The 27,534-nt window shown below is 40.9% G+C and overlaps 2 protein-coding genes across 2 annotated transcripts in view; one reads left to right on the top strand and one right to left on the bottom strand.

The window, feature by feature from the left end:
* LOC122432870 (cyclin-Y-like protein 1) overlaps positions 1-25,214 on the top strand; it is a 127,782-nt gene extending 102,568 nt beyond the window's left edge. Inside the window, exon 2 of the mRNA XM_043455143.1 lies at positions 24,087-25,214. Within this exon, the coding sequence (XP_043311078.1) occupies positions 24,087-24,208 (122 nt within the window). The 3' untranslated portion in view covers positions 24,209-25,214. The remainder of the gene's footprint in view (positions 1-24,086) is intronic.
* The window catches only part of LOC122432858 (poly(A)-specific ribonuclease PARN-like), an 853,726-nt gene that overhangs the window by 762,549 nt on the left and 63,643 nt on the right, over positions 1-27,534 (bottom strand). The window contains 10 exon segments of the mRNA XM_043455121.1: positions 1,260-1,316; positions 4,004-4,081; positions 5,500-5,542; positions 6,892-6,930; positions 8,003-8,068; positions 9,108-9,273; positions 15,931-15,991; positions 24,555-24,636; positions 24,722-24,789; positions 25,271-25,350. Of these exon segments, the coding sequence (XP_043311056.1) occupies positions 1,260-1,316; positions 4,004-4,081; positions 5,500-5,542; positions 6,892-6,930; positions 8,003-8,068; positions 9,108-9,273; positions 15,931-15,991; positions 24,555-24,636; positions 24,722-24,789; positions 25,271-25,350 (740 nt within the window).

The following is a 27,534-nucleotide window of genomic DNA, read 5'->3' as shown; positions in this document are numbered from 1 at the left end:
CTCTCAAGGTCTAAGTTCTGTTTACCCCTTCCCAGGGCCAGTGGCTGCCTCCCCAAAAGTGCTCCTGTGTGACAAGGCTGCACCTACTGTTGAGACAACCACGGACTCCTGAAGCACTGCCCTCAAGCTTCCCCGATGCAGGGCTCAGCATTTAAGGGACAAGATGACTCCTCCAGGGAGACAAATCCTTCTCCCTAGGCCAGCTACTCAAGGACAAGGAAGTCTCGGACTCCAGGAAGTTTAGCATCAGGCAAGCAGTGTGACTTGGATGGGTAACTCAACAGAACAACCAGCAGCAAGACCCAGTTTCTCTCTGCAAGATGGGTGTGCTTCTTTTCTTAAAGGATGTAAGAAACAAGGGAAAATATCTACTATATCTATCACAGAATCCTCCAGCACATTTACATAAACAGTTGACACATTTTTTAAATGCATCAAATGTTATCAAGATATAATTAATTCAGGGCTTCTCTGGGGTAGTGGTAAAGAATCTGCCTGCCAATACAGGAGACACAGGTTCAATCCCTGGCCCGGGAAGATCCCACATGCTGGGGAGCAACTAAGCCCGTGTGCCACAACCATCAAGCCTGTGCTCTAGAGCCCAGGAGACACAACTACTGAGCCCATGTGCCATGTCTACTGAGGCCCACGTGGTCTGGAGCCTGTGCTCCACAACAAGAGAAGTCACCGCAATGAGACGCCCGCGCATCGCAACTAGAGAGTAGCCCCTATTCGCTGAAACTAGAGAAAAGCCCTCACGGCAACAAAGACCCAGCACAGCCAAAATAAATAAATAAATAAGATTATTTTAAAAACAAAGATACAAGATTCAATTAAGTGGAAGAATTCAACACAATTATTTTTATCCTCTAGATTTCTTTTAATGAAGGAATACAAGGTTTCAAACACTGGATTATTTCTCCTCATATTCTTTAGTTTGCTATTCTGCTTCTTGTTGGTTTTGAGAATAATAAATATCAGTTTCATGGAGCCACATAAGGCCATCACAGTATAATCCTCTTCTGCATTTTAATAGAAATGCTTTCTGAAAAAATGGTTTGGATGTAATTCAGCAATTACAATGTCACACTGAGCACATTATGACAACAAGCTATCTTTATGAAGTTCTAACTTCTCCCTCCAGACCAGGAAAACATTCTAACATCAATGTGACCAGATGATGGATTTGCAATGATAACTTGGCATTTCACAGTAAATGTTATGTCCAGGAAATTAATTACAAAGTGTGTTTCACTTACCGAATTAGCAATGGCATGAATGACTCTAGAAAATCCCACGGCATCATTCAGTTCTTCCTAATTTAAAAACAAAACAAAACACCAACTATTGAAATATATATGTTCCTTATTTGAATGAGTTCTTTATTGAATCTAAGCAAAAAAAAAAAAAAAAAAAAACCAGAGACTGAAATTTTATATCCAGTTAGATGACTTTTGTTTGCTTTGAGTCCATCACCCCCAAACAAGTGTGTTGGAAATGATTTCTGCATGTACCATTTTTCTGTTTCAGAGAGAGGGCTGAGCAAGTGGCAAACTATTCACTAGTTACTAAGATAACAGTGCTAGGGTATACCCATCACTTCCAATCAACTGTTGAAATTTCCATATCCCTCAAGCTGCCTTGAGGGGCTTCCTGGTGGCTCAGCAGTAAAGAATCCATCTGCCAATGCAGGAGACATGGGTTCAATCCCTGGGTCAGAAAGATCCCCTAGAGGAAGAAATGGCAACCCATTCCAGTATTCTTGCCTGGGTAATCCCATGGACAGAGGAACCTGGTGGGCTACAGTCCATAGGGTTGCAGAGTCTGATACAACTTAAGGACTAAACGAGAAGTTGTCTTATAAACAGGGACTTTTAAAAGCTGCCACCTGCTGGCCAAATCAATACTGCATTCCATTCTGAGGAGAACCACTCAGACCATCTGTTAATCAAGAATTCTCTGATTTTTTTTTTTTCCTGAGTGAGTGCTTAGTTGCTCAGTCGTGTCAGACTCTTTTTGACCCCATGAACTGTAGCCCACCAGGCTCCTCTGTCCATGGAATTCTCCAGGCAAGAATACTGAATACTGGAGTGGGTTGCCATTCTCTTCTCTAGGGGATTGTCCCAACCCAAGGATCCTCCTGCGCTACAGAAGGATTCTTTACTAACTGAGCCCCCAGGGAAGCCCCCCCCCACCACCCCGCTGTCTTTTTTCCTGGTCAAATGCATTTTTACAAAATTTTTATAGCATCACACTGAGACGCATTCCCACTCAGCTTCTTCTCTCCTGTCTTCTTCATGACGGTGCTTAAACAGACTCAATTTCTTTCCTATCTTGAAATCCCTTCCTTAACTCTAAACTCTAGAGAACCATTCTCCTTCTCCTTATCTCTTCACAGCTAAATTACTTAATGACTCTTCTCCTGGGATGTCCCTGGTCCAGGGGTTAAGACTGTGCTTCCATTGCAACGGGCATGGGTTCTACTCCTGGTCAGGGAACTAAGATCCTGCATGCTGTGTGGCATGGTCAAAAATTTAAATTAAAACAAAAAAAATTCACTAGGTCCAGTTTAATTCCCAGGAACCTGCAAGCCCCCTGCTCTCCCACTTCACCCTCACTGAAATTGTTTACCTCCTTAAACTACTCTTGAGTCTGAAAAGCACTGGTGGTTTTGTGGAGAAATTGGAACACTTGTACTTTGTTGGTGGGAATGAAAAGTGGTACAGTCACGTGGGAAATAGCATGGTAGTCCCTCAAAAAATTAAAAATAGAATTATCATATGATCCAGCAATTCCACTCCTGGGTATATGCCCCAAAGAATTGAAAGCAAGGACTCAAGAGAGTCCTTGACAACCATGTTCAGAGCAGCATTAGTCACAAGAACCGAAAGACAGAAGCAACACAAGAGTCCATAAACAGGTAAATGGACAAACATAATGTGGTATATAGAATATTATTCAGACTTCAAAAAGAAAGGAAATTGTGATGCATGCTACAATAAAGATGAACCCAAAATGCCATTACGCTAAATGAACAAAGCCAGTAACAGAAAGACAAATACTATCCAATTCCACTTATGTGAGGCATTGAGAGGAGTCAAATTCACAGACAGAAGGTAGACCGGTGGGTACCAGAGGCTGGGGGATGGGAGGAGTGGGAAGTTACTAGTTAATGGGTATAGCGTTTCAATTTTGCAGGATAAAAATAGTCTGGAGATGGATGGTGGTGATGGTTGTAGGACAATGTGAATGTACTTAACAGTACAGAACTGAACACTTCAAAATGGCAAAGATGGTAAATTTCATGTTACATATTTTACCAGAATTAAATTTTTTAAGACAATATTTTTTTTAAAAGAAAAAAAAAAAAAAACCTGTTCTCAAAGCTAAGCCCCTCTAGAGGAGGGCATGGCAACCCACTCCAGTATTCTTGCCTGGAGAATTCCATGGACAGAGGAACCTGGTGGGCTACAGTCCATCAGGTCGCAAAGAGTTGGACATGAAAGACCATTTAACACTTCCACTTCACTTTCTCCTGTTTAAGGCCACTGGTGTCTCTTAGCTGGTTACTCTTCAGCTTAACTAGTCTTCCTGCTCGAAACCATTCTCCAGAGGACAACTAGAGTGAGGTTCCAACGTTAACTATGAGCATGCATCTGTAGGCCCATATCGTCTCAACTTTGTTTTAGGAAAACTAGTTAACCGGGCCTGAATTTAGCCACGGTGAGATCACTTAATGGGCTGAGATGCTCAGTGACACAAAGTCTGAATGATAGCCACTAACTCTTGCTCTGAGATGGCTTCACGGAGGTGAAGACAGTCCACCACAATGCCACCCTCACTTTGCTGGCTACATCTAAATACCTACCCTCATTCTCTTTCAGGTTTTGCTATGAATTCAACTCTTCTATGGTAGAAAATGATTCACTAAATTGAATCTAACAAAAGCTCTACAATTCTCTTGGCATTTCTCACCCAAAGGAAATGAGTGTAGTTCAGTCACCTGTTCCTTAGCGTGTTTCTGCTGCTCTCTTCTGCGTTCTTCTTCATCTACTTTGCTGATAACAATGTATCGCTCTTTCTAAAAGACATAAGGCAGATATTCAATTTTCTGGAAGCTACCCGACCCGCCTCACCCTCTTGAAATTCAGGTTCTGCCACCATTAGAAGTTATAATTTTTTATCAGTGCACAGTCTTTCAGGGGAAAAACACATTCAAAGTATCTTGAAATGCCACCAAAGTTGAGTTGTTGCTTTACAAACTAGAACTCATCTCCATGTTTCCATGACATTTTCCTATGATTTATTAATTCACCCCAACAGAGTCAATTATAAATATCAAGAGACTGTGAGAGTAAGACACTCCATAATGGACACTAAGATGTTGTACTTGAACATGGATTTCAAAATAGTTGGTTTTAAAATAAAAATTCTATGTAACCCATATAAATTTAAATCATTATATTATATACCTAAAACTAATACTGTAAGTCAACCCTACCTCAATTTAAAAAATTTCTGTATTGTATCTTATTAACATAAGAGAAAAATCCTGGATTTTCCAGTAACTTGTCGGGTAACTAGCATCTTCTTTCTCACACTGCATTCTGGATCAATCAAACACCACAAAATCTCCTGTGTCAAAGTTTGAGATTTATCTTCTAGCAAGATTTAATACATAATCTCTTAATTATACATCTCACTTAAGAACAAGAACCAAATTCTTTTTTTTTTTTTTAAATACTGAGTTTATTTCACATGTATATTTTTGTCTCCGCACCATTTCCATCTGTCTGACCACCACTACTACTATTCCTATCATAACATTCCATACATACTTAAAACCAAGCAAAGGGTGGAGTTCCATCTTTAAAAACTAAACAGGCATTTTGGACAACACATTCTTGGCAATGGAACGTGGACAACATTTATCAGACACGGTAGGAAAAGTTCTCACTCTGCATTATAAAAAGGACAGCCAGATATCAACTGTTACAGAAATGAAATAAATTCTAAAATTCTATAGTTCCGTCAAAGGAACCCACCATCAGCCCACCATTACCCATTTCGGTTCTATCACTGCTCTCTGGGAATACATGATGACAGCATGCTTATGCCCCAGATTCTAAAACCTAATTTTAGTGGCCCATGTAACAAGAAGCAATTACTCCAGGAGTACCATGCATACCAGCTTTCTGTGATGATGAGAACACGTACTAACATTTGCATGCTCTCAAGTTTACAAAGTTCAGTTCCATCCACTACTTTTTAAAAAGCCGTGAGACAGTAGAGCTCATCATCACCATGCTCATGAGTGGATTTACAAATGAGGAAACTGAGGCTGGCAGCGGGGAAATGACTTGTCCAATGTCGCCCAGCTCATGCGTATGGGAGTCAACTCTGATTTTCAACTTCCTGATCTGACTGCACTTTGTATTTGATTACTATGGCACTGGTTCAGTGCATTTAATGTTGGCCCTGGATAAGCCTTGGGGTTACCTTTTCAGTTTCTAAAGTCTCAACATGAATGCCTTTGGGATACCTAAAGAAAAGAAAGAAAACGTGCTTATCAATAGATGAGATAATGACAGCTAAGACCCTAAAGTACTTTTAAAACAACTATATAGCTATAATTTCATTACATCAGTTTTATTAAGTATGCAATAAATATCACTACAGGAAGACTGTAGAGTAAGCCTATTCCATAATATTTCAGTTTCCAAATGTTTCCCTATCTCTGCTCTTAGAATACAGCAATGTATCTCATTTCAAATTAAGTTTTTAGGACTTAGACAGTTTCTGAAATGTCAGGCATCATATAATACAGTCAACACATTACTTCACAGTCAAATCTTGCTTCTAAATGTCACAATGCTTACTTCCTAAGTGAAATTTTGAAGGTCTCTTTAGATGGTTTGGGGCACACACAGGGGAGGTTTGAGATGAGTAACTCTGTGGTAAGCTTGCACAGTAGTTGGCATCTGCCAAGGAGAGGAATCTGGAATCCATAGGGAGTATGTTGCAAGGATAACATGAGAAGAAAGGAGCCTGATCAAATAATAATGGCCCTTTTCCTGGTCTGGTCAAAGTAAATTCACTGGCAGATTCTAACGAAAGAACAAGAACCCCAAACAAAGTCAAGTGCAAACATCCATCTCTCCAATCCTGACCTTCAACTGCTAAGTTAAGAGATTTACTTGAAAATATAACTAAACTAATGGAAACACCTCCAGAAAAAAACACATACAAAATTTTGGACATTATTTCAGGAGATTCACAGGCCTCCTGAAACCCACCCATGGTCTAATCCCTGCTTTAGAAAAAGCATTCACCTTTCATTTAATCTACTTTATTTCAGTATTTCTTATAAACAGCAAAAGTATGAAATTAAAAATTTTGTGTACAATGCTACTGAAATATAGTAAAGAAGGCAGCCTAATATAATTAAATATTTTAAGCTGCATAAATTAAATGACAAGAATCTAAGTAAAAATTATCCTGTTTCAAAAAAGAAAAACAAAGACCATTCACCTGAGTATTTCCCAGGTCTTAAAGCCAAACTTTATTATATACCTTCAAAGGTACTACACATACCTTCATATACCTTCAAATAATACTTCAATTTAGGATATGCCAAATCGATCATTAAAAGAAAACTGTAAAGCCTTTACAGCAGCTACTAAGAAGCAAGAGCAAATAAATTAAGCGGGTATTTAACTTAAGAAATTGGGGGGAAAACAGTAACAAAATGAAGCACTGCCCAAGAACACAGTATGGTCAAGTCACCAAAACCAGCAGAACATCAAAAATGAAATAAAGGCTAAAAAACTGCTTTTAATTTTTTAATCCTGGGTCCCTCACAGAGCCCTCATGTATAATATAAACACTTACTTCCAGCTCAAAGTCTGATAAATCAGTTTTCTTTGGAACCTACGAAAACAAATGAAAAGGTATTAATTTGCAATCATTGAAGCAAAATTCAAACTGACCAAGCACTGGTTGGGAAAGACCACATAAGTTTTAAAAGAGGCTTCATTAGAAGTGACAGTTAACATGCAAAAAAGAACAGAGAGGATGCTTGAGGTGGGAGGATTCCTCACCACCTTTCTTCATCAAAATGCTCTTTACTGGGACTTCCCTGGTGGTCCAGTGGTTAAGAATCCACTTTTCAATGGACAGGACTCGGGTTTGATCCCTAGTCGGGGAACTAAGATCCTATATGCCAAGGGGCAACTCAGTCCACACACCACACAAGCTGCGAGACAAGCCCGTGTGCCACAACTGTGTCCCGACACAGCCGAATCAATGAACTGAACGTGAAAGTGAAAGTCGCTCCGTCATGTCCAACTCTTTGCGACCCCATGGAACAGTTCATGGAATTCTCCAGGCCAGAATACTGAAGTAGCCATTCCCTTCTCCAAGAGAACTAATGAATTGAAAATGCTCTTTATCACTGCTATTATTATACTGCCTTTATAAAAGAGGCAGAAGTCCTTATCAAACCAAAATATTACCTCCTGTGGCTGTATGAACAGAATTTTAAGTAGACAGATGCATTAAAACACTTCTGTTGAAGCTAGTCACAAAGGAGAAGGAAGGAAAGCAGGCTGTTTCAATTACTGACTCTGAAACACCGATGCTTTTTACTGCAGAGAGAAATGAAAAGGACAGAAATAGCCTAACAATGGACTCTGGCTCTTCTGAAGTCTTTCTGTATGAAGCACACATCAAGGCTACAATAATTACGCACTCTTGAGCATGTCTTAAAGCAGAGGTGCATAACAGTTTTCTTCCCTCCAGGACAGGACAAAGCACTCATTCAGTGTCTCAATATACCATGCTCCCCACTGCGTTAACACTAAAGTTAGTGCTGAAATCTTGGGAACATACCTATAATAAAAAGACTATTTATGAATGTTTTTAAGAGACCAAGAAGAGCACATGCCAGAAATCATCTACCTTTCCCAAAAAAGAACAAGTGAAAATATTCAAGGCAACTGACCCAGTACATGGCTCTAAATCCAAGTTCTTGTCCTCTTCACTTTGTAATAAATCTTCTATTTTCTTTCTGAAGAATTAGAATAAAAATATGACCATCAGCATCATTAAGGAACGAAGTCATCAATCAAAAGAACCACCATACTCAAAAGCAGTAACATATGACAATGTAATTTTACCAAATCATAACTTTTTAGTTCAGTAAGGCTTAAAATACTTTACTTTGGCAGATTCTTTTTGTCATTGTTATTAATGAGTCAGTGACAACTTCTCAAGGATTCATTGATACAAGTGATTTACATTTTTACTTTCCTAGTCAAGTAGTTTTGTTATTCAGTCGCCAAGTAGTCTGTTGTTCAGTCGCCAGGTTATGTCCACGTCTCAACAACATGGACTGCAGCATGCCAGGCTTCCCTCTCCCTCACCATCTCTCAGAGTTTGCCCAAGTTCATGTCCATTGAATCAGTAATGCCATTCAACCATCTCATCCTCTGTCACCCTCTTCTCCTTCTACCTTTAATCTTTCCCAACATCAGGGTCTTTTCCAATGAGTCAGCAGTTATACTGATAACTAAACTAAGCAAAACCAGACGCTCCTCCCGTGGCACATTTGCTTGTCAGAACTTCACCACAACAGAAAAAAAAAAAACACAGATATGTTGCAATATCTGGATGGGCCTCTGCCTCTGGGGGAACAGTGGCTGTCAGGCCTGTGGTCCACACAAGAGGTCTGCCCCCTTGCCAAGGCAGTCTCAGGCCTGGTGACACATGGCAATTCTGCGCACAGTACACAAAACTCCATTTACAATTGACAGCAGATGGTTGGATGGCATCACCAACTCAATGGACATGAGTCTGAGCAAACTTCAGGAGACAGTGAAAGACAGAAAAGCCTGGCATGCTGCAGTCCATGGGGTCGCAAAGAGACGGACACAACTCAGCGATTGAACAACATATAACACAAACTCAGGTATGCCACAATTAAATCCTGCCCTCACATCACCCTCTGTGTGCGCTGTGTGTGGGTATCACAAGCCTGAGATACAGGCATCGATCCTGCCCCAAGACACACGTCTCATCGCACGTCTGCTTTCAGTTTAGGAACTTACACTACTTGGTCAATAAACTTCTTCTGATCGTCAGGAATTGTCACGGGACACTTTGAAGTGTTAGGAGACGTGTAGGACAGAGCACCTGCGCCGTTGGACTGCAAACGCTTCTCATCATACTGCTCTCTTAACTGTCTTTCTTCTTCCTGATTTAAGTACGGAATTCCTGAACAGAATTTTTAAAAGTGTGTATTAGCAGAAGTCACTGTTTATCATAAAAAATTTTGTAACAAACCACAGAGTCTAAAATACTTGGGAAAGACCATATTTGACTACAGCTCAAAAAAAAAAAAAATCAATGGAAACAGCAAGTGATTTTGAAATGTATGTGTCTTATTTCATTCACTCCATGTGCTCATTCGTTCATTCATCTCTCAATAAATTGTAATTTGGCATGTACACTGTGCCAGGCACCATACCAGGTGCCGGTGAGCTAATGATGAACAAGGTAGATGCGTCCTGCTCTGTAGTGAAGGGAACAACCTTAGGACGACCAAAGAAGGCCACCAGGCAGGAGGACCCAAAAGGTGAGCATGGATCAGACACGCAGGAACTGGGGGAAGAGTATTTCAGGCAGGGAACAGACATAAATGCCCAGAGGACAGAAATGGCTTGGACTGTTCCAGAAACAGTTCCAGAGAAGGAAGCTGTAAGCAGGAGAACGGAATAATGTCAGGCTGCAGAGGATGGGGCAGGATTACACGGGCCCTTAGAGGCCACGGTAAGAATTTACTTATTCTAAGGACAACGGGATGCTGTTGCAAGGCTTTAAGCACAATAATCACATTATCTGCTCCGTTATTTTCATGTACTTTTTAAAAATTATTTACTTATTTATTTTTGGCTGCACTGGGTCTTTGCTGCTGCGCACGGGCTTTCTCCAGTTGCAGACAGCAGGGGCTACTCTCTAGCTATGGCGGGCACAGGCTCTAGAGCTCACTCAGGTTCAGTAGCTGTGATGTACGGGCTAGCTGCCCTACTGCATATGGAATCTTCCTGGACCAGGGATCAAACCCATGTGCATTGCAAGACAGATTCTTAACCACTAGACCAGCACGGAAGCCCTGCTCCATGTTTTTAAAAGACCATCTGGACTTCTATGAGAACTGAAGTAGGGAGGTCAGCCAGAAGGAACTGTTCACTGTGGTTGTCCAGGCAGGAGATAACCGCTTAGATCAGAGATCAGTACACCTTTCCTTAAAGAGACAAACAAGAAACATTTTAGGCTTATGGGCCATATGGAGATCTCTATGGCAACATGAGATCTCAACATCTTTGTAACATGAAAACAGCCACACACAGTGAGTAAAATAAATGGACACAGTTGTCCCAATAAAGCCAAAAGCTACCTCCTGGACATATTAAATCATCTAGGGATGTACATATAAATGAAGAGCTACAAATAAAAGGCTAAAGCTTAGGAGAAAGGTGCTGAGATACAAATTCAGGTGTCATCAGGATAAAGGGGGGCATTACAAGTCATGGGACAGTTAACAAACTGTGGAACCAATGATGAAGTTAGAAAATCATCATTTGTCAGCAGTAATAACTGTCTCAAGCAAGACTCATCAGTGGATGCTAAACCTAATTGAAGAAGTCTGATCAACATTCCAAACACCAAAAGCTGCACAACAATATGCATGTACTTAATACCAGCCAACTGTATACTTAGAAATGGTTAACAGATGACGTACTGTACGTGTGTTTTTCTAAAAGTAAACAGAAGAGCGATAATCATCAGTAACTCGGCTCACTGGTGTCACGTTCTCCTGATATGATGTACTGAGCAGCACGCATCTGCAGTGTCTCTGCCCGAGACGAATCGATGCCTCTGGACTTGGCTGCTGCTGCTAAGTCGCTTCAGTCGTGTCCGACTCTGTGCGTCCCCATAGACGGCAGCCCACCAGGCTCTCCCGTCCCTGGGATTCTCCAGGCAAGAACACTGGAGTGGGTTGCCATTTCCTTCTCCAATGCATGGAAGTGAAAAGTCAAAGTGAAGTCGCTCGGTCATGTCCAACTCTTAGCGACCCCATGGACTGTAGCCTACCAGACTCCTCCGTCCATGGGATTCTCCAGGCAAGAGTACTGGACTTGGCTGAGGAAACATCAAAAAAGTCCCAATCGAGGGGCATGCCACAAACTAGCCTCCGCTACAAAATACTGTCAAGGTACTCAAATCAAAGACAGACTGAGAAATTGTTCTGGATTGTAAAAGAGCAAAGAGATATGACAGCTTAAATGCAGCGTGTGAGCCCAGAGTGAATCTGGATGGGGAGAAGTTGTTTTTCTCTTTTACTCTAAGTAGCAAAACTTATATACATTAGGTTTGTAAATGAGGTAACAGTACTAGAGCAACATCCATTTCCTAATTTGGATTACTGTACTGTGTAAGAGAAGGTACTTGTTTTTAGGAAAATGCACACTGAAGTAGTTAGAATAAAGAAATGTCATGTTTGGAACTTACTCTAAAATGGTTTGGGGGGAAAAAATTATACACAAGCATGTAATGAGAGAAAGGATGACAAGGCAAACAGTATAATGCCAACATTCAGGAAACTGGAGGGCAGGTACCAGGAATTCTCTGAGGTATTTTGGCAACATTTATAAAGTCTGAGATTATTTCAAAATAAGAATTTAATAATAAAAAGTAAATAAAACCATGGAATATATGAGACTAACATTGAAGCCAGAGGAGACGAAACAGTCAGAATGGGGAGAAGTCCAGAGGGAGGCAGGAGGAAAAGCACAGAACGAAGAGTCTAAAAGCCAGGGGAGAGTGTCCAGGGGAGGAGGGAGCAATCGACCCAGTCAAATTCCGCCAAAGGCGGAGTGAGGACAAAGAAGGATCCACAAGGTGTGAGATCCTGGCAGTCTGACCCGACCTCAAGTCCAAGGAGGGCTGCGGACAGCAAACGGGCTCAGGTGGGTAAAGAGAAAACTAGAGGGGAAGAGGCAGGAATGGCAAGCGCAAGCCCCTCATTCAAGATGCTTTCCTCTGAGTGGGAGCATCGCAGGCCAGAAGTGGCGCTGGGGATGTGGAATCAAGTGAGGGGCGGGTGTGCTTGGTCAGTGTTATTCTGAGACAGACAGATCCCCACGGGCGTGATTCATCTTCACGTGCCACCTACTCCTTTGGTGGTCGGGTGAAATCTACAGGCCCCACCTCAAAATGACGTTTTCAAATGCATAAAATAAAATACACAAGATTATAAAGGAAAGTAATTATACTGAAATAGTTACCAAGAACTTTTTTTATATCTATGATATAGTAATGTAAGATACCAGCTTCCTGGTCAACACATTAAATAAGAAGACCTAACGGCAGGCACTTCCCCACTGGTCCTAAGACTCTGCGCTTCCAATGTAGGGGGCCCGGGTTCAATCCTTAGTCAGGGAACTAGATCTGGCATGCCATAACTGAGAGTTCACATGCTGCAACAAAGATCGAAGATTCCAAGCGCTGCAACTAAGACCTGGTGCAGCCAAATAAGTAAATTAAATACATAAATATTTTTTTTAAAAGACCTACTGGCAGGTGAATTAATGATGGTAATTTCAAAGTACTGGCGAAGGTAAACAATATTCAAGATATCTGCCACAACAAAAATGCCACTTGAAGATACCTAGGATTTCACTGAGGACAAACTTCCTGCTACTGCTAAGGTGGCTGGGTTGTTGCCTACATTCCTAACAGAAGAAATGAACAAATTCAGTTCAAGGTTAGACAAAATATAGATGTCAACTCATCACCACCTTCCCCAGATTCAGACTCCAGAACTCACTCTATAGCAGGAAAGCAGCCTCTGGACTAGATTAAGGAGCTCTGCACTAAAAGACGAAGAACGCAATGGCACCCCACTCCAGTACTCTTGCCTGGAAAATCCCATGGATGGAGGAGCCTGGTAGGCTGCAGTCCATGGGGTCGCAAAGAGTCGGACATGACTGAGCAACTTCACTTTCACTTTTCACTTCCATGCATTGGAGAAGGAAACGGCAACCCACTCCAGTGTTCTTGCCTGGAGAATCCCAGGGATGGGGCAGCCTGTTGGGCTGCCATCTATGGGGTCACACAGAGTCAGACACGACTGAAGTGACTTAGCAGCAGCAGCAGCAACACTAAAAGAATGTTTACAAAGGTTGATGGAATGATCAGCAGAGAAGGGAAAACATCCAGCAGACAGAAGGGCAAACTGGAAGGGCCAGTGCCTGACACAGAGGGAGGGACTAGCCTTCTAAGGAACACCTGTGAAAAGGCTGGGCCCAGGCTCGGCGGGGAGACCTGTGGGTCTGGTGGTAAGAACACAAACTGGCTCTTGCCTGCTGGCTTCTATTTTCATTGAGTCATGACCAGCAGCTGAGAGGGAGGCCTGGAGAGAGAAAGTAAAAATACTGATATCGTAGAAAGTCAGAAAGGGAATTTCTAAGTCAGAAAAGTAGGATTTCTGAGCATGATGGAGTCCTTACTTGATGCTTGTGCTCATGCATTTAAAGTGACAAATGAGCTCAGGTATGTTCCATTTTACTGCAATACTCAGATGCTCAGGAAGAGAGAAAGTGAGTGATCAGAACCAACTAAGGCTGGGACTTAGCTAGACGAGTTCAATATGTGGAGAGGAGCAAGAGGAAGAAGAAAGGATAATAATGGACCAGGCGGACAAGGAGCGAAGTTAAGACCAGACAGTAGGAGGTAACTGACAGTGAGAAAGCAATGGAGATCAACCAACTGCTGAAATGAGGTAGCCAAGTGGATGTGAAGGACGAGAGGAGGCGCTGTCAAGGAGAAATGATGGAGGTGGGCACAGTTCCTCCTGATAAGACCCATGATGCCACTAAGGGAGTGGACAGCTAAGGGGAGGCAGAAGCGAGGACTGCTGACCCCCTGGGAGTAGACACGACAGAGCTTTTGCAGGTGCTCCATGTGGATGCTGGAGTAACCCAGAAGGAGGAGAGAGGTAGGAATAGAGAGAAAGATGAGCCAAAGTCTAGGCTTCTGGTGTCCTTGCAAACAGAACCTAAAATAATTGAGGCTGGGGTGAAGAGAGGGGAACATTTGCAGGAATGCAGATTCCACCTGGAGGTTAAAGAGCATAAATTCAGGTGTTAGACAGCCTGCACTAGAATCCCAGTTCTATCACACCCAGGACGTCAGCAGAAGGGGGACGGCAGAGCTGGTTACACAGCCCTGGGAAGAGCCGTGGCTCCTGAGAAGAACTCAGCTGGACTGAGGTGGAAGGCCTACCGCCCGGCTGCATAGACAGCTGAAACCATCTGTGCTTGGGAGAATGGTGACGGCAGTCACCTGGTTCCACTTCAGACAAGGAAGTCAGAGGTATGTCCAAGGAGGCTGCCAGGAGGAAAGGGTCTAGCATGTGCAAACCCTAGAGTGCAAAGATTTAATAAGGAAGAGGAATAAAGGTCCGGGTCAGATTTAAAGCACAGGGATAAGAGTCTCAGTAATAACAGATGGCCTGGGAGCCCTGATGCAGTTGTGACTAAAATACTTCAAGGTCTGACTACAAAACTAGAAAATGAAGCATCCTTCATGAAGCTGTTTCTCTCCTTCTATGAAAATAAAACCATCAGGCTGGAAATTACACATTCATAGGAATCTGGTTAAAGTAGTTCCTTCAAAACATTTCTGCAATAAGACTTCCCAGATGGTCCAGCGGTTAAGACTCCATGCTTCCAATGCAGGGGGCACGAGTTCGATCCTTGGTCAGGGAACTAAGATCCCACATGCCAAAAAAAAAAAAAAACTGCACACATTCCATCATAGTACTCTAACTATATGTGGAATTTGTATTTTATAGTGGCTTTCAGAGTCAAGCATGAGCCACAGGAAATAAAATTACTTTGTTATACCCAAATTGTGTTACCCAGCAGGTTTACCCACTAGGTTAAGCAGTTTGGATTCAAAAATTTTTTTAGCATTTCCAAATATCAAAAGCACCAGTAGATATGAGGATGCAGCACCACTGAAGCAATTAAACAACCAACATGACATGGTCCTAAAGACCCTACAAGGAGATCATGCTGAGGGAAAGAGATTGTAGCTGAAGTCTATGTTCTGGAACCTTTGCTGAGAAATATCTCCTTCCCTACCTCACTCAGTAACACATCCACCATGGGAAAGAAAGCAGTTTACAAGAATAATTAAGTGAAAAGTAGCTACTGACCTTAGAGCAGCAGGCACTTAATACTGCTGGGAACGACAGAGGCTTTCCCAGGCACTTTTAGGGAAGTAAATGAATGGAGGAAAAAAAAAACCACTCTGATGTGCTTGAACGTCCAGTGTTCATTAATTAAATATTTAACAATCACCTCTCTGAGGGATCATGCCCTACGCTGGGGACAAGGACTCGGACTTGGTCCCCCCACCCCACCAGGTTGCTGGTCAGCACATCACCCAGCAAGTTAGCCATCAGAACTGAATTTTTTCTTCCAAAGACCATCGCAGTATTACTGAAACATGGCCGATTATGAAAATGCGACACTGGACCACTTGTCTCAGTGGAAGACAACAGGGACACATACCCCACAGGGAGTCTGCCAGGCGACTGAGTCACACCAGTGACAGCACAAGCCCCACCCAACGACTCTGGGGGCTCGAGAGGCCTCATCAGAGCTAAAGGAGGCAGCAGCGCCTCTCCTGTGCCACTCATGCTGGACCAGGCCTTCAACAGCGGGGCACAATAAAAACTCTAACGGCTGCACAGGCTGGAATGGAAATCCGAGACCCTGTCTCAGACAGTACGCACAGAGAGATAATTCTCAACCGAGTCCAGATTTACAAGCTCTGAAGAGAGGTCACGTGTAATCTTACCGTTGCGAAAAACCTTATTAAAATCAAATCCTTGGCTTGCTAGAAAGTCAATGCTTGAGCTCTGAAACAAGATAAATAGAACATGCATTTCAGTGATGTTCATGGCAGGTGTGTGAACATAAGCAGAGAAAGAACTCTGGGGAGTAAACGAAGGCAACCAGGCAAGGGGGTAGCATGCCACGGGTCAGAGAACAAGGGGCTTCTACTCCACGGCTGCTGAACTGTCCATTCATTCACTTCAACTATCTGGGCTTTTCCCTTATAGTTTGTAAGACAAATATCCTTTGTTACCCAACATTTAAGAAAATCTTACTTGGTGAACATATATTCTCCCAAGAGGCAGGAAACTGCTGAATAAAAATTAAATGTATTTCTATTATCTCACCCCAGGTTCAAATTTAAGGGAAAAAATGTGCAAATTATAAGGTATCAATATTCACTTCAACTTAGATTCTGGAAGCCCAAAATCTTAACTGGATGTTCTTTACATTCAACATCATAGTACAGAAAAATTCCCAGTAAAGAGACTTACTAAACACATATCTCAAAGTCAAAATATATACGTAAATGTAGAAAAAATATCAAGTAAGTAATTATACACAAGAATGGGAACATTTTCACAAAGTCCTTACTCAACTGACTGAAGGTGGGAAACTTCACTGAGCTTCTCTAATTTTATTTTCGTTTTAAGTCAGAACCGCCTTGTCTAACTCAATGAAACCATGAGCCACTCTGTGCAGGGCCACCCAAGACGCAAGGGTCATGGTGGAGCGTTCTGACAAAACGTGGTCCACTGAAGGGAATGGCAAACCACTCTAATTTCTTGCCTTGAGAACCCCATGGACAGTATGAAAACAGAAAAAGATACATGACACTGAAAAATGAAATTCCCAGGTCGGTAGGTGTCCAATATGCTACTGGAGAGAAGTGGAGAAATAACTTCAGAAAGAATGAAGAGACTGAGCCAAAGAGAAAACAATGCCCAGTTGTGGATGTGTCTGGTGATGGAAGTAAAGTCTGATGCTATAAAGAGCAATACTGCATAGGAATCTGGACTGTTAGGTCCATGAATTAAGGTAAATTACAAGTGGTCAAACAGGAGATGGCAAGAGGGAACAGTGACATTTTAGTAATCAGTGAACTAAAACAGACTGGAATGGGTGAATTTAATTCAGATGACAATTATATATACTACTGTGGGCAAGAATCCCTTAGAAGACATGGAGTAGCCCTCACTGTCAACAAGAGTCTGAAATGCAGTACTTGAGTGCAATCTCAAAAACGACAGAATGATCTCTGTTCATTTCCAAAGAAAACCATTCAATAACACAATAATCCAATCTATGCCAGTAATGCTGAAGAAGCTGAAGTTGAATGGTTCTATAAAGACCTACAAGACATTCTAGAACTAACACTCAAAAAAGATGTCCTTTTCATCATAGGGGACTGGAATGCAAAAGTAGGAAGTCAAGAGAAACCTCGAGTAACAGGCAAATTTGGTCTTGGAGTACAAAATGAAGCAGGGCAAAGGCTAATAGAGTTTTGCCAAGAGAACACACTGGTCATAGCAAATACCCTCTTCCAACAACACAAGAGAAGACTCTACACACGGACATCACCAGATGGTCAACAGCAAAATCACACTGATTATATTCTTTGCAGCCAAAGATGGAGAGGATCTATGAAAGAAAGTGAAAGCGAAGTCGCTCAGTTGTGTCTGACTCTTTGCAACCCAATGGACTGTAGCCCACCAGGCTTCTCAGTCCATGGAATTTTCCAGGCAAGAGTACTGGAATGGGTTGCCATTTCCTTCTCCAGGGGATCTTCCCAACCCAGGGATCGAACCCGGGTCTCCCACACTGCAGGCAGACACTTTACTGAGCCACCGGCAAGCCCAGGAGAGGCTCTATAACAGTCACCAAAAACAAGACCAGGAACCAACTGTGGCTCAGATCATGAACTCCTTATTGCCAAATTCAGACTTAAATTGAAGAAAGTAGGGAAAACCACTAGACCATTCATGTATGACCTAAATCAAATCCCTTACGATTATACACTAGAAGTGACAAATAGATTCAAGGGATTAGATCTGACAGACAGAAAGCCTGAAGAACTATGGACAGAGGTTTGTAACATGTACAGAAGACAGTGATCAAGACCATCCCCAAGAAAAAGAAATGCAAAAAGGCAAAATGGTTGTCTGAGGAGGTCTTACAGATAGCTGAGAAAAGAAGAGAAGCTAAAGGTAAAGGAGAAAAGGAAAGATATTCCCATTTGAATGCAGAGTTCCAAAGAATAGGAAGGAGAGATAAGAAAGCCTTCCTCAGTGATCAATGCAAAGAAATAGAGGAAAACAATAGAATGGTAAAGACTAGAGATCTCTTCAAGAAAATTAGAGATACCAAGGGAATATTTCATTCAATGATGGGCACAGTAAAAGACAGAAATGGTACAGACCTAACAGAAGCAGAAGATATTAAAAAGAGGTGGCAAAAATACACAGAAGAACTATACAAAAAATATCTTCATGACCCAGATAACCACGATGGTGTGATCACACACCTAGAGCCAAACATCCTAGAATTCGTGATGTCAAGTGGTCCTCAGGAAGCATCACTACGAACAAAGCTAGTGGAGGTGATGGAATTCCAGTTGAGCTAGTTCAAATCCTAAAAGATTATGTGTGAAAGTGCTGCACTCATTATGCCAGCAAATTTGGAAAACTCAGCAGTGACCACAGGACTGGAAAAGGTCAGTTTTCATTCCGATCCCAAAGAAGGACAATACCAAAGAATATTCAAACTACCGCACAATTGCACTCATCTCACACGCTAGCAAAGTAATGCTCAAAATTCTCCAAGCCAGGCTTCAACAGTATGTGAACCATGAACTTCCAGATGTTCAAGCCGGACTTAGAAAAGGCAGCAGAACCAGAGATCAAATAGCCAACATCTGTTGGATCATCTAAAAAGCAAGAGAATTCCAGAAAAACATCTACTTCTGCTTTATTGATAACACCAAAGCCTTTGACTGTGTTCAGTTCAATTCAGTTCTGTCACTCAGTCATATCCGACTTTGCAGCCCCATGGACTGCAGGACACCAGGCCACCCTGTCCAGCAACAACTCCTGGGGTTTACTCAAACTCGTGTCCATTGAGTCAGCAATACCATCCAACCATCTCATCCTCTGTCATCCCCTTCTCCTCCCCGCTTCTATCTTTCCCAGAATCAGGGTCTTTTCCAATAAGTCAGTTCTTCACTTCAGGTGGCCAAAGTATTCAAGTTTCAACTTCAGCATCAGTCCTTCCAATGAATATTCAGGACTGATTTCCTTTCGGATGGACTGGCTGGATCTCCTTGCTGTCCAAGGGGTTCTCAAGAGTCTTATCCAACACTACAGTTCTAAAGCATCAATTCTTCAGTGCTCAGCTTTCTTTATAGACCAACTCTCACAAACATACATGACTACTGGAAAAACCACAGCTTTGACCAGACGGACCTTTGTTGGCAAAGTAATATCTCTGCTTTTTAACATACTAAAAAGAAACTAAAGAGCCTCCTGATGAAAGTGAAAGAGAGAAGTGAAAAAGCTGGCTTAAAACTCAACATTCAAAAAACGAAGATCATGGCATCCAGTCCCATGATTTTGGACTCCAAAATCACTGTAGATGATAACTGCAGCCAATTAAAAGACACTTGCTCCTTGGAAGAAAAGTTATGGCTAATTTAGACAGCATATTAAAAGGCAGAGATGTAAAATAAATAAATAAATAAAATAAAAGACAGAGACGTTACTTTGCCAACAAAGTTCCATCTATTCAAAGCTATGGTTTTTCCAGTAGTCAGGTATGGATGTAAGAATTGGACTACAAAGAAAGCTGAGTGCCAAAGAATTGATGCTTTTGAACTGTGGTGCTGGAGAAGACTCTTGAGAGTCCCTTGAACAGCAAGTCCAAGGGAGATCCAACCAGTCCATTTGAAAGGAATTCAGTCCTGAATATTCACTGGAAGGACTAATGCTGAAGCTGAAACTCCAATGCTTTGGCCACCTGATACGAAGAACTGACTCACTGGAAAAGACCCTGATGCTGGGAAAGATTGAAGACAGGAAGAGAAGGGGACAACAGAGGATGAGATGGCTGGATGGCATCACGACTCGATGGACATGAGTTTGAGCAAGCTCCATGAGTTGGTGATGGACAGGGAAGCCTGGCATGCTGCAGTCGATGGGGTCTCAAAGAGTTGGACATTCCTGAAGTAACTGAAGGTAGAACAGTTAAATCTGACCCTTTATAGAGCAGCCCTTCCTCAGTCGCACTTGATGTTACACCATCAGTCTAGACTGAGGATGCTCTGCCAGTTCCAATAAGCTCATTACCATATCCACTTTAGAGATGCTGCTGAAGACAACGTCGTCTACACAGAGGGCTTCCCTGGTGGCTCAGATGATAAAGAATCTGCCTGCAATTAAGGAGACCTGGGTTCAATCCCTGGGTCAGGAAGATCCCCTGGAAAAGGGAATGGCTACCCACTCCAGTATTCTTGCCTGGAGAATTCCATGGAGTCTGGCAGGCTACAGTCCATGGGGTCACAAAGAGTCAGACATGACTGAGCGACAAATACCATGATAACAGAAAGGGAAATGTCTTGGGGTCTCTAATCTGAGGAAAGCTGAACTGGTCCTAAGTCCTGGTCCATTTTGATCCTTTGGACCACAGAACTGACCGTGTGTTTCCCCCTTGTCTTGGCTGGTAGGAAGCTCAGAGACAAGCAGGTAAGACTTTCTTTGGCATGAATTCTGTGTTCTAATCATAACACAGTAATCACACCCTCATTTTTCTTTTCTTCCAATTTTTCACTTACTTATTTTTAATCTTAGGTTAAAAGGTTTTATATATTATATATACTTTTATGTACTTTATGTATCTTTATTACTTGACACCAGTTCTTTTAAACTATGAGCAACCTAGTCAAATATACATGGGTATGTGCATGCATGCACACACACACACAGATACAGACACATCATTTTCTATCATGTCCAGGTTTTCTGTGATGTGAAATAAGCAACCATTTCCCCTATATCTTCCTTGTTCATCCTGTTCTGAAATAAGACCCAGTGCCTTCTGACTTGGGCCACAAGCCCCTCTACCTTCCATGCCTGAGTACTCTTAACTCTGCTCCCCTAATACCCATCACTGACAGAGACAACAAAAGATGGCTTATGGAAAGGCGTTTTTACCCCTCCTATCACTAGACTCCATCCTAACTTTCTTCTTTAAAAATCAGAGTCAGAGATCACGCATCCCCTTTTTCAAGCTATTTATTTTCTACTCAAATAATACTCTTTAGACTGCAAAAAAAAATGTACTCTATGCCCCTGAATTTAAAGCCTCTTAAAATGGTAAATTTTAGGTTATGGATTTTTTTTTTACCATAATAAAGAGAAAACACTTCAAACCAACAAACTTTATTTATAATATACTAAACACTATCTTTGGTTTGTTCTAAATGTACCATTTTCAGGATTCAAAAGATGAGCATAGATATTAGAGAGGACAATTTGAGGCATCTATCAAAATTTTAAATCTATAAGTTCTATGACTCATCAATTCCCCTCATAGGAAAGCTATCCTATAAAACATTCCTGGAGTTCAACTTGAAACTTAGTCTGTGACAACCTGGAGAGGTGGGATGGGGTGGGGGAGGAAGGGGAGGGAGGTGCAAGAGTGAGGGGACATATATACACTTATGACTAATTCATGTTATTGTACGGCAGAAACCAACACAGCATTGTAAAGCAACTATCGTCCGATTAAAAATAAATTTAAAAAATAGCTTAAAAACATATGTTGATTCGGCAAAAAAAAAAAAATTTCCTATATACAACCAAGACACATGCACATGGACACTGACTATAGCACTGTTTAAAATAGGGAGCCACTGGAAAACTTTCCAATTCCAATTAGATAAATTATAATACACCTGTATTATGAAATATGAAGACATTGTGTTAAATGGAAAATGCAAGTTATTTAAAATATGAATGTTATGATTCTGTGTATATTAAAGCAAAAAACTAAAACTGTGTTTGTGTGTGTGTGTGTGTGTATATATATGTAAACACAGGAGCATATGTATATATGGCACAAAAGGAGTGAAATGGGGAAAGAAGTGGCATGGGGGAAGAGGGGATTTAAAAACAACATTTTTTACTCTATAGACAGCAGCAGTGTTTTGACTTTTCACGGCCATGTATGTATTTTCTTCCATGAACTCCACTACAGATGTTCAGGCAGAAAAAAGAAGAACAGAAGAAACAGGAAGTGAAGACAATGAAGACGCCTTGCAATTCACCTGGACGGGCACGCGCTGCAGGCGTGTGCATGGCTCTCAGGGCGTCATTCCTCCACATCCTGCCTAGTGTGCGTGGCTCACTGTGTGTACAGATACTTAGTTTTCACACAGCACAGAAAGTTGTCTTGCCCCCCAATTTTCCCTGCTTTAAGGATAATAAAAGCTTTTCAAGATCAATTTTTCACTAGACACAATCTTCACCCTACTCGCCGACTCTAGAAGCTAAGTTCCTTTAAAGACGCGACTCTGCTGCAGGCATAGATTTTTAAACAAGACAAAATCCACCTTAGATGGAGGACCAGAAAAAAATCCAAAGATACTATCATTTACCTTATCCATACAATTGCCAAGTTTACTTACTGAGTCTCAACCTCTTCCCTGCCTTTGTTTTTCCAGAACAGAGAACTGCACCATTTGAGCCCATTAATCTCTGGCCTGTCTTCAAGTCTATGATGTTTTTCCTTTTTTTAAGGAGTGGCTGGCTATCAGGACTGCATGAAGTGTTCCAGGTGTAGTCACAGGATGATTTTGTGTGATGGGTAGGGTTCTTCCGACCTGTCTCCAGTTGTGTTTGTGTTGGTCTTTTAGAACATACTGTCATCCCTAAGATGTCTCACTGCCACTGTGTGCATTTGATTAATTCCTGGCTAAAACCATGGAATCCACTTTAAGGAACTGTCTTTTCCTGCTACCACTGGAAAACTACATCCATACAAATGTCCAAACTGAACCTATCTTTCTCAGAGAAAATTTACAAATACCATTTAATGAAGTATTCTATACTCATGTGACTGGTAAATAGCTGTTAAATGAGGATGAGACGGTTGGATGGCATCACCGACTCAATGGACATGAGTTTCAGTAAACTCCAGGAGTTGGTGATAGACAGGGAGGCCTCACGTGTGGCAGTCCATGGGGTTGCAAAGAGTCAGACATGACTGAGCAACTGAACTGAGCTTATTGCAAAGTAAAGAAATATCAACTATGGTTTATCTGCTAATTTAAGAAAAATACTGGATACAAGAGTAAAATTACCTTCTCTCCAGCTCCTGACATACAATGAATGCTGCTTCATTTGTTTACATCCTGCCTTATTACAGAGAGAATCTGACATGACTCAATCACTCAGAAGCCTACCCTCCAGGCTTTCTTAACTGCAGTACTACTTAGATGCAGGAAAAGGGACAGATGGGAAGACTCAAAGGAACTAATGTTACTCCAGGGAGAGAAGCTCAGACATAAGATTATAAGGAAGAGAAGACCAAAACTCAGGTTTCATCACATATCCATATGATAGACACTAATTCACACTGTCCTTATCAATAGAGATCAATGATCTCCTTATTCGTTAATCAGATTATTAAGAGAGCAGAAAGGGGAAGCTGACATTCACCGAATGTCCACCAGATCAGCTACAACTCTGAACTGGCTGTTCTAAAGGGGACCCTCCCTGAATCCTCACCTTGGCTCATAAAGTCAGCCCTTTCCTCCTCAGGAGGCACCAGTGGTCTTTTTCTACCCTCTTTCCTAACTGGTAAGCTTGGGAAAAGAAACCGAGCACATGTAACTTAGCCCCTTCTGGGTTCCCTAGTGGCTCAGACAGTAAAGAATCTGCCTGCGATGCAGGAGACCTGGGATCGATCCCTGGGTTGGGAAGATCCCCTGGAGGAGGGCACAGCAACCCACTCCAGTATTCTTGTCTGAAGAATCCCATGGACTAAGGACCCTGGGAGCTATGTTCATGGGGTTGCAAAGAGTCAGACACAATTGAGTGACTATACTTTCACTTTCTCTTTTAGGTTTGCTCTTTTCAAAGAGCATACACACATACTCTGCTCCTCCAGAAAATAAAGGTCTACCCTTGAAGAGGCGTGCAGTGAAAATGGGGTTGGGAAAAAAACCTGCAGGTCCTAATCTGTAGGTTCAGTTCAGGGGTAAGACAATAAAAAACATCCCCCAAAGAGCCACAGTACGAAGTCATGGTCTCAAATTCAGCTCTACTTATAATAAAGTTCATGTTCCCATGTCCCTCTGCCTGTCTCTTACATCTTATTCCTTAACTCACTCTCAGGTCAAAGGAAAGATGAGAGTATAATTTATTTATAATCCAAAAACTGAAGGTCAGTGAGGTAAAGTGATTTGCCCGAAGTGCAAAGTTGGTCATAGAACCAAATTTTAAAGAGAATTCTGATTCCACGTTTCCACACAGCTTCATCAGGGATTCGTAACAGAAAAAAAAGGAACAACAACTCAGTTATACTACTAACCTGACAAACAAATTTGACATCTGGTGAGGATCTATTGAAGGGTTTCGGGAAAACATAGAAGTTAAAAGACTTCGTTATATACCTGGGGAAAATAAGATAAAAGGAGACTTAGGGTGTTATATTATGCCATGACAAAAGAATTCCCACCACTTGTTAAAACAACCTACTTTGAATCTGTGTAGTCATACTTAAAAGTGCAAAGGCCAAACTGAAACAGCAAAAAGTCCATGGAATGCTGGAAAAGGGAAATAAAATATCTGTCAAAACAATGCTGTATAGTCGACATGAGCAACAGTATTTGCAATCAGGTAGGTTTTCTGATTATTCTACTTGACTTTGGCAGAATACTTCTGATCCAAACCGATTATAGATTATCTATCAGGAGCATTATTAATTTATGAATATTTCTTACTATTTTTCCCAACTAAGCACTTATGCATCATCCAGAGCATCATAGTAAACCTATTTCCAAATGATTAAAATAACCACATCATATTTCCTGTAAATGAAATTAACAATGAAAATACTAAACCTTCCCCAAAATGTTTTCCAGCAAACAATTATTTTTGCTGTTGTTTTAAATACCACTAAATATCAATTCATAGCTGGGGTTGAGAAGTTAATAAGCAAGCTTGACAATTTTATTCCTCTATAATTTAACATATGCAAGACCAACATGGGAAAAAAAAATGAGATTTTCTAGCACACCCACTTACCTTTTTAAGCTTCTGATACCTTTCTTCTGCAGTGTCAAAACCATTTGTTAATGCGGTGACTGAAGGTCCATCGCTGATTCCTAGATTTTAAGAAAAAAAATTTTAACCTATTCGTAAATGCTAACAGAAAATGTCAGTCAACTATTCAATGGCTCTATAATTTCTTATTTTTATGAATTAAAACTAACTGGAAGTGCTCTTTATTTCACTTTTTCAAAATTAGCATGAATTTCGCAGGCTAACAAGCCAAACCCTGTAATAGAGAATTCAGAGATACAAATGTTTCAATTTGAGAATGGACAGTTTCAGTATCTAAAACAGATTTCAAATAAAGAAAACCCTATAGATATCTCACCAAAAAATTATTAGAACTAATAAATGAATTCAGCAGAGTTGCAGGATACAAAATTAATATTCAGAAATCCACTGTAAATTTCTATACACTAATAACAAACCATCAAAAAGAGAAATTATAAAAACGATCCCACTGACAATTGCATCAAAAAGAATAAAACACCTAGGACTATATTTAACCAAGGTGAAAGACCTGTCCTCTGAGAATTATAAGACACTGGTGAAAGCAATTGAAGAAAACATGAAAAACAGAAATGCTCATGAACTGGAGGAATTAATACTGTTAAAATGCCCATATTACCCAAAACAATCTATAGATTCAATGCAATCTCTATCAAAATACCTACGGCATTTTTCACAGAACTAAACAAATAATCCTAAAATTTGTATAGAACCACAAAAGACCCCGAACAACCACAGCAATCTTGAGATACCACCTCACATCTGTCAGAATGGCCATTCTCAAAAACACAAGAAATAACAAATGTTGGCAAGGATGTGGAGAAAAGAAAACTATCATGTACTGTTGGCGGGAATGTCAATTGGTGCAGGCACTATAGAAAACAGTATAAAGCTTCCTCGAAATATTAAAAATAGAACTAACATATGATCCAGCAATTCCACTTCTGGATATTCATCAGAAGAAAACAAAAATTATTTTTTCTTCAATAATTCTAACTGAAAAAGATATATACATCCCTAGGTCACTACAGCATTACTTAAAATAGCAAAGATAGAAGTAACTTAAGTGTCCAAGGATAAATGAAAAGATAAAGATTCTATACATATGTAAAGATGCTATAAATGTGTGTGAGTATGTGTGCGTGTGTGTGTATACATGCATATATATGCATACATGGGGCTTCCCTGATGGCTCAGATGGTAAAGAATCTGCCTGCAATGTGGCAGACCAGGGGTTGAGAAGATCCCCTGGAGAAGGGAATCGCTACCCACTCCAGTATTCTTGCTTAGAGGATTCCACGGATAGAGGAGCCTGACGGGCTCCAGTCCATGGGATTGCAAAGAATTTGTGTAAAGAAATATTATTCAACCATAAAAAAGAAAAAAAAAAAAACAACCTTGTAATATGGATGGACCTAGAAGGTACTATGCTAAGTGAGTGAAATAAGTCAGACAAAGAAAGGCAAATACTGATGATTTCATTTACTGATAAAATCTTAAAAAAAAAAGAAAAGAAAAGAAACAGAAAGAGACTTATTGATACAGAGAGTAAACTGATGGTTGCCAGAGTGAAGGAGGGGAGTTTGGGGGGGGGGGGCAAATAGGTAAAGGAGTTTAAGAGGTACAAACTTTCACTTATAAAATAAGTCAGTCACAGCACAGAGAATATAGCCAATAATATAGCTGACAAGAACTTTGTATGGTAACAAATGGTAACTAGACTTAGCGAGGTAATCAATCCATAATGTATAAAAATACCAAATCAGTGTTATACACTTGAAACTGACATAATTGGTTGATCATAATTCAGTAATTATAATTCTATACCATTATTTATATAACTATATGTATATAATTAAGCAATTATAATCCAGTAATGGATTATGCCCAGTAAAAACAAAGTTATGCCCAGCATGGATTCCTTTAGAAAGAGCTGAAGTCTTTGAAACAAGCACAACTTGTAGCAAAAACGGCTATCTTTACCAAAAATTGGATATCTCTGATCCAAAAGAAAAAAAAGAACCTTGCAATTATAACTGTTAGTTACACTAATCTAAGTACTAGATACATGTGTACACCCACGCCAAGGCAGGCAGTGAACACGTTCACTAATGCCTAAAGGAATACCCTCATTTATTTGCAGAAGTCCAACCCTAAAGTCAGCCACAAAGCACAAATCTTGTATGAGCCCTCTTAGAGCAAATGTCTAAACTAGTCAAATTCATAGA

Source organism: Cervus canadensis, chromosome 32, assembly GCF_019320065.1.
Source record: "Cervus canadensis isolate Bull #8, Minnesota chromosome 32, ASM1932006v1, whole genome shotgun sequence".
NCBI lineage: Eukaryota > Metazoa > Chordata > Mammalia > Artiodactyla > Cervidae > Cervus > Cervus canadensis.
This window is presented reverse-complemented; position numbering and strand designations above follow the sequence as displayed.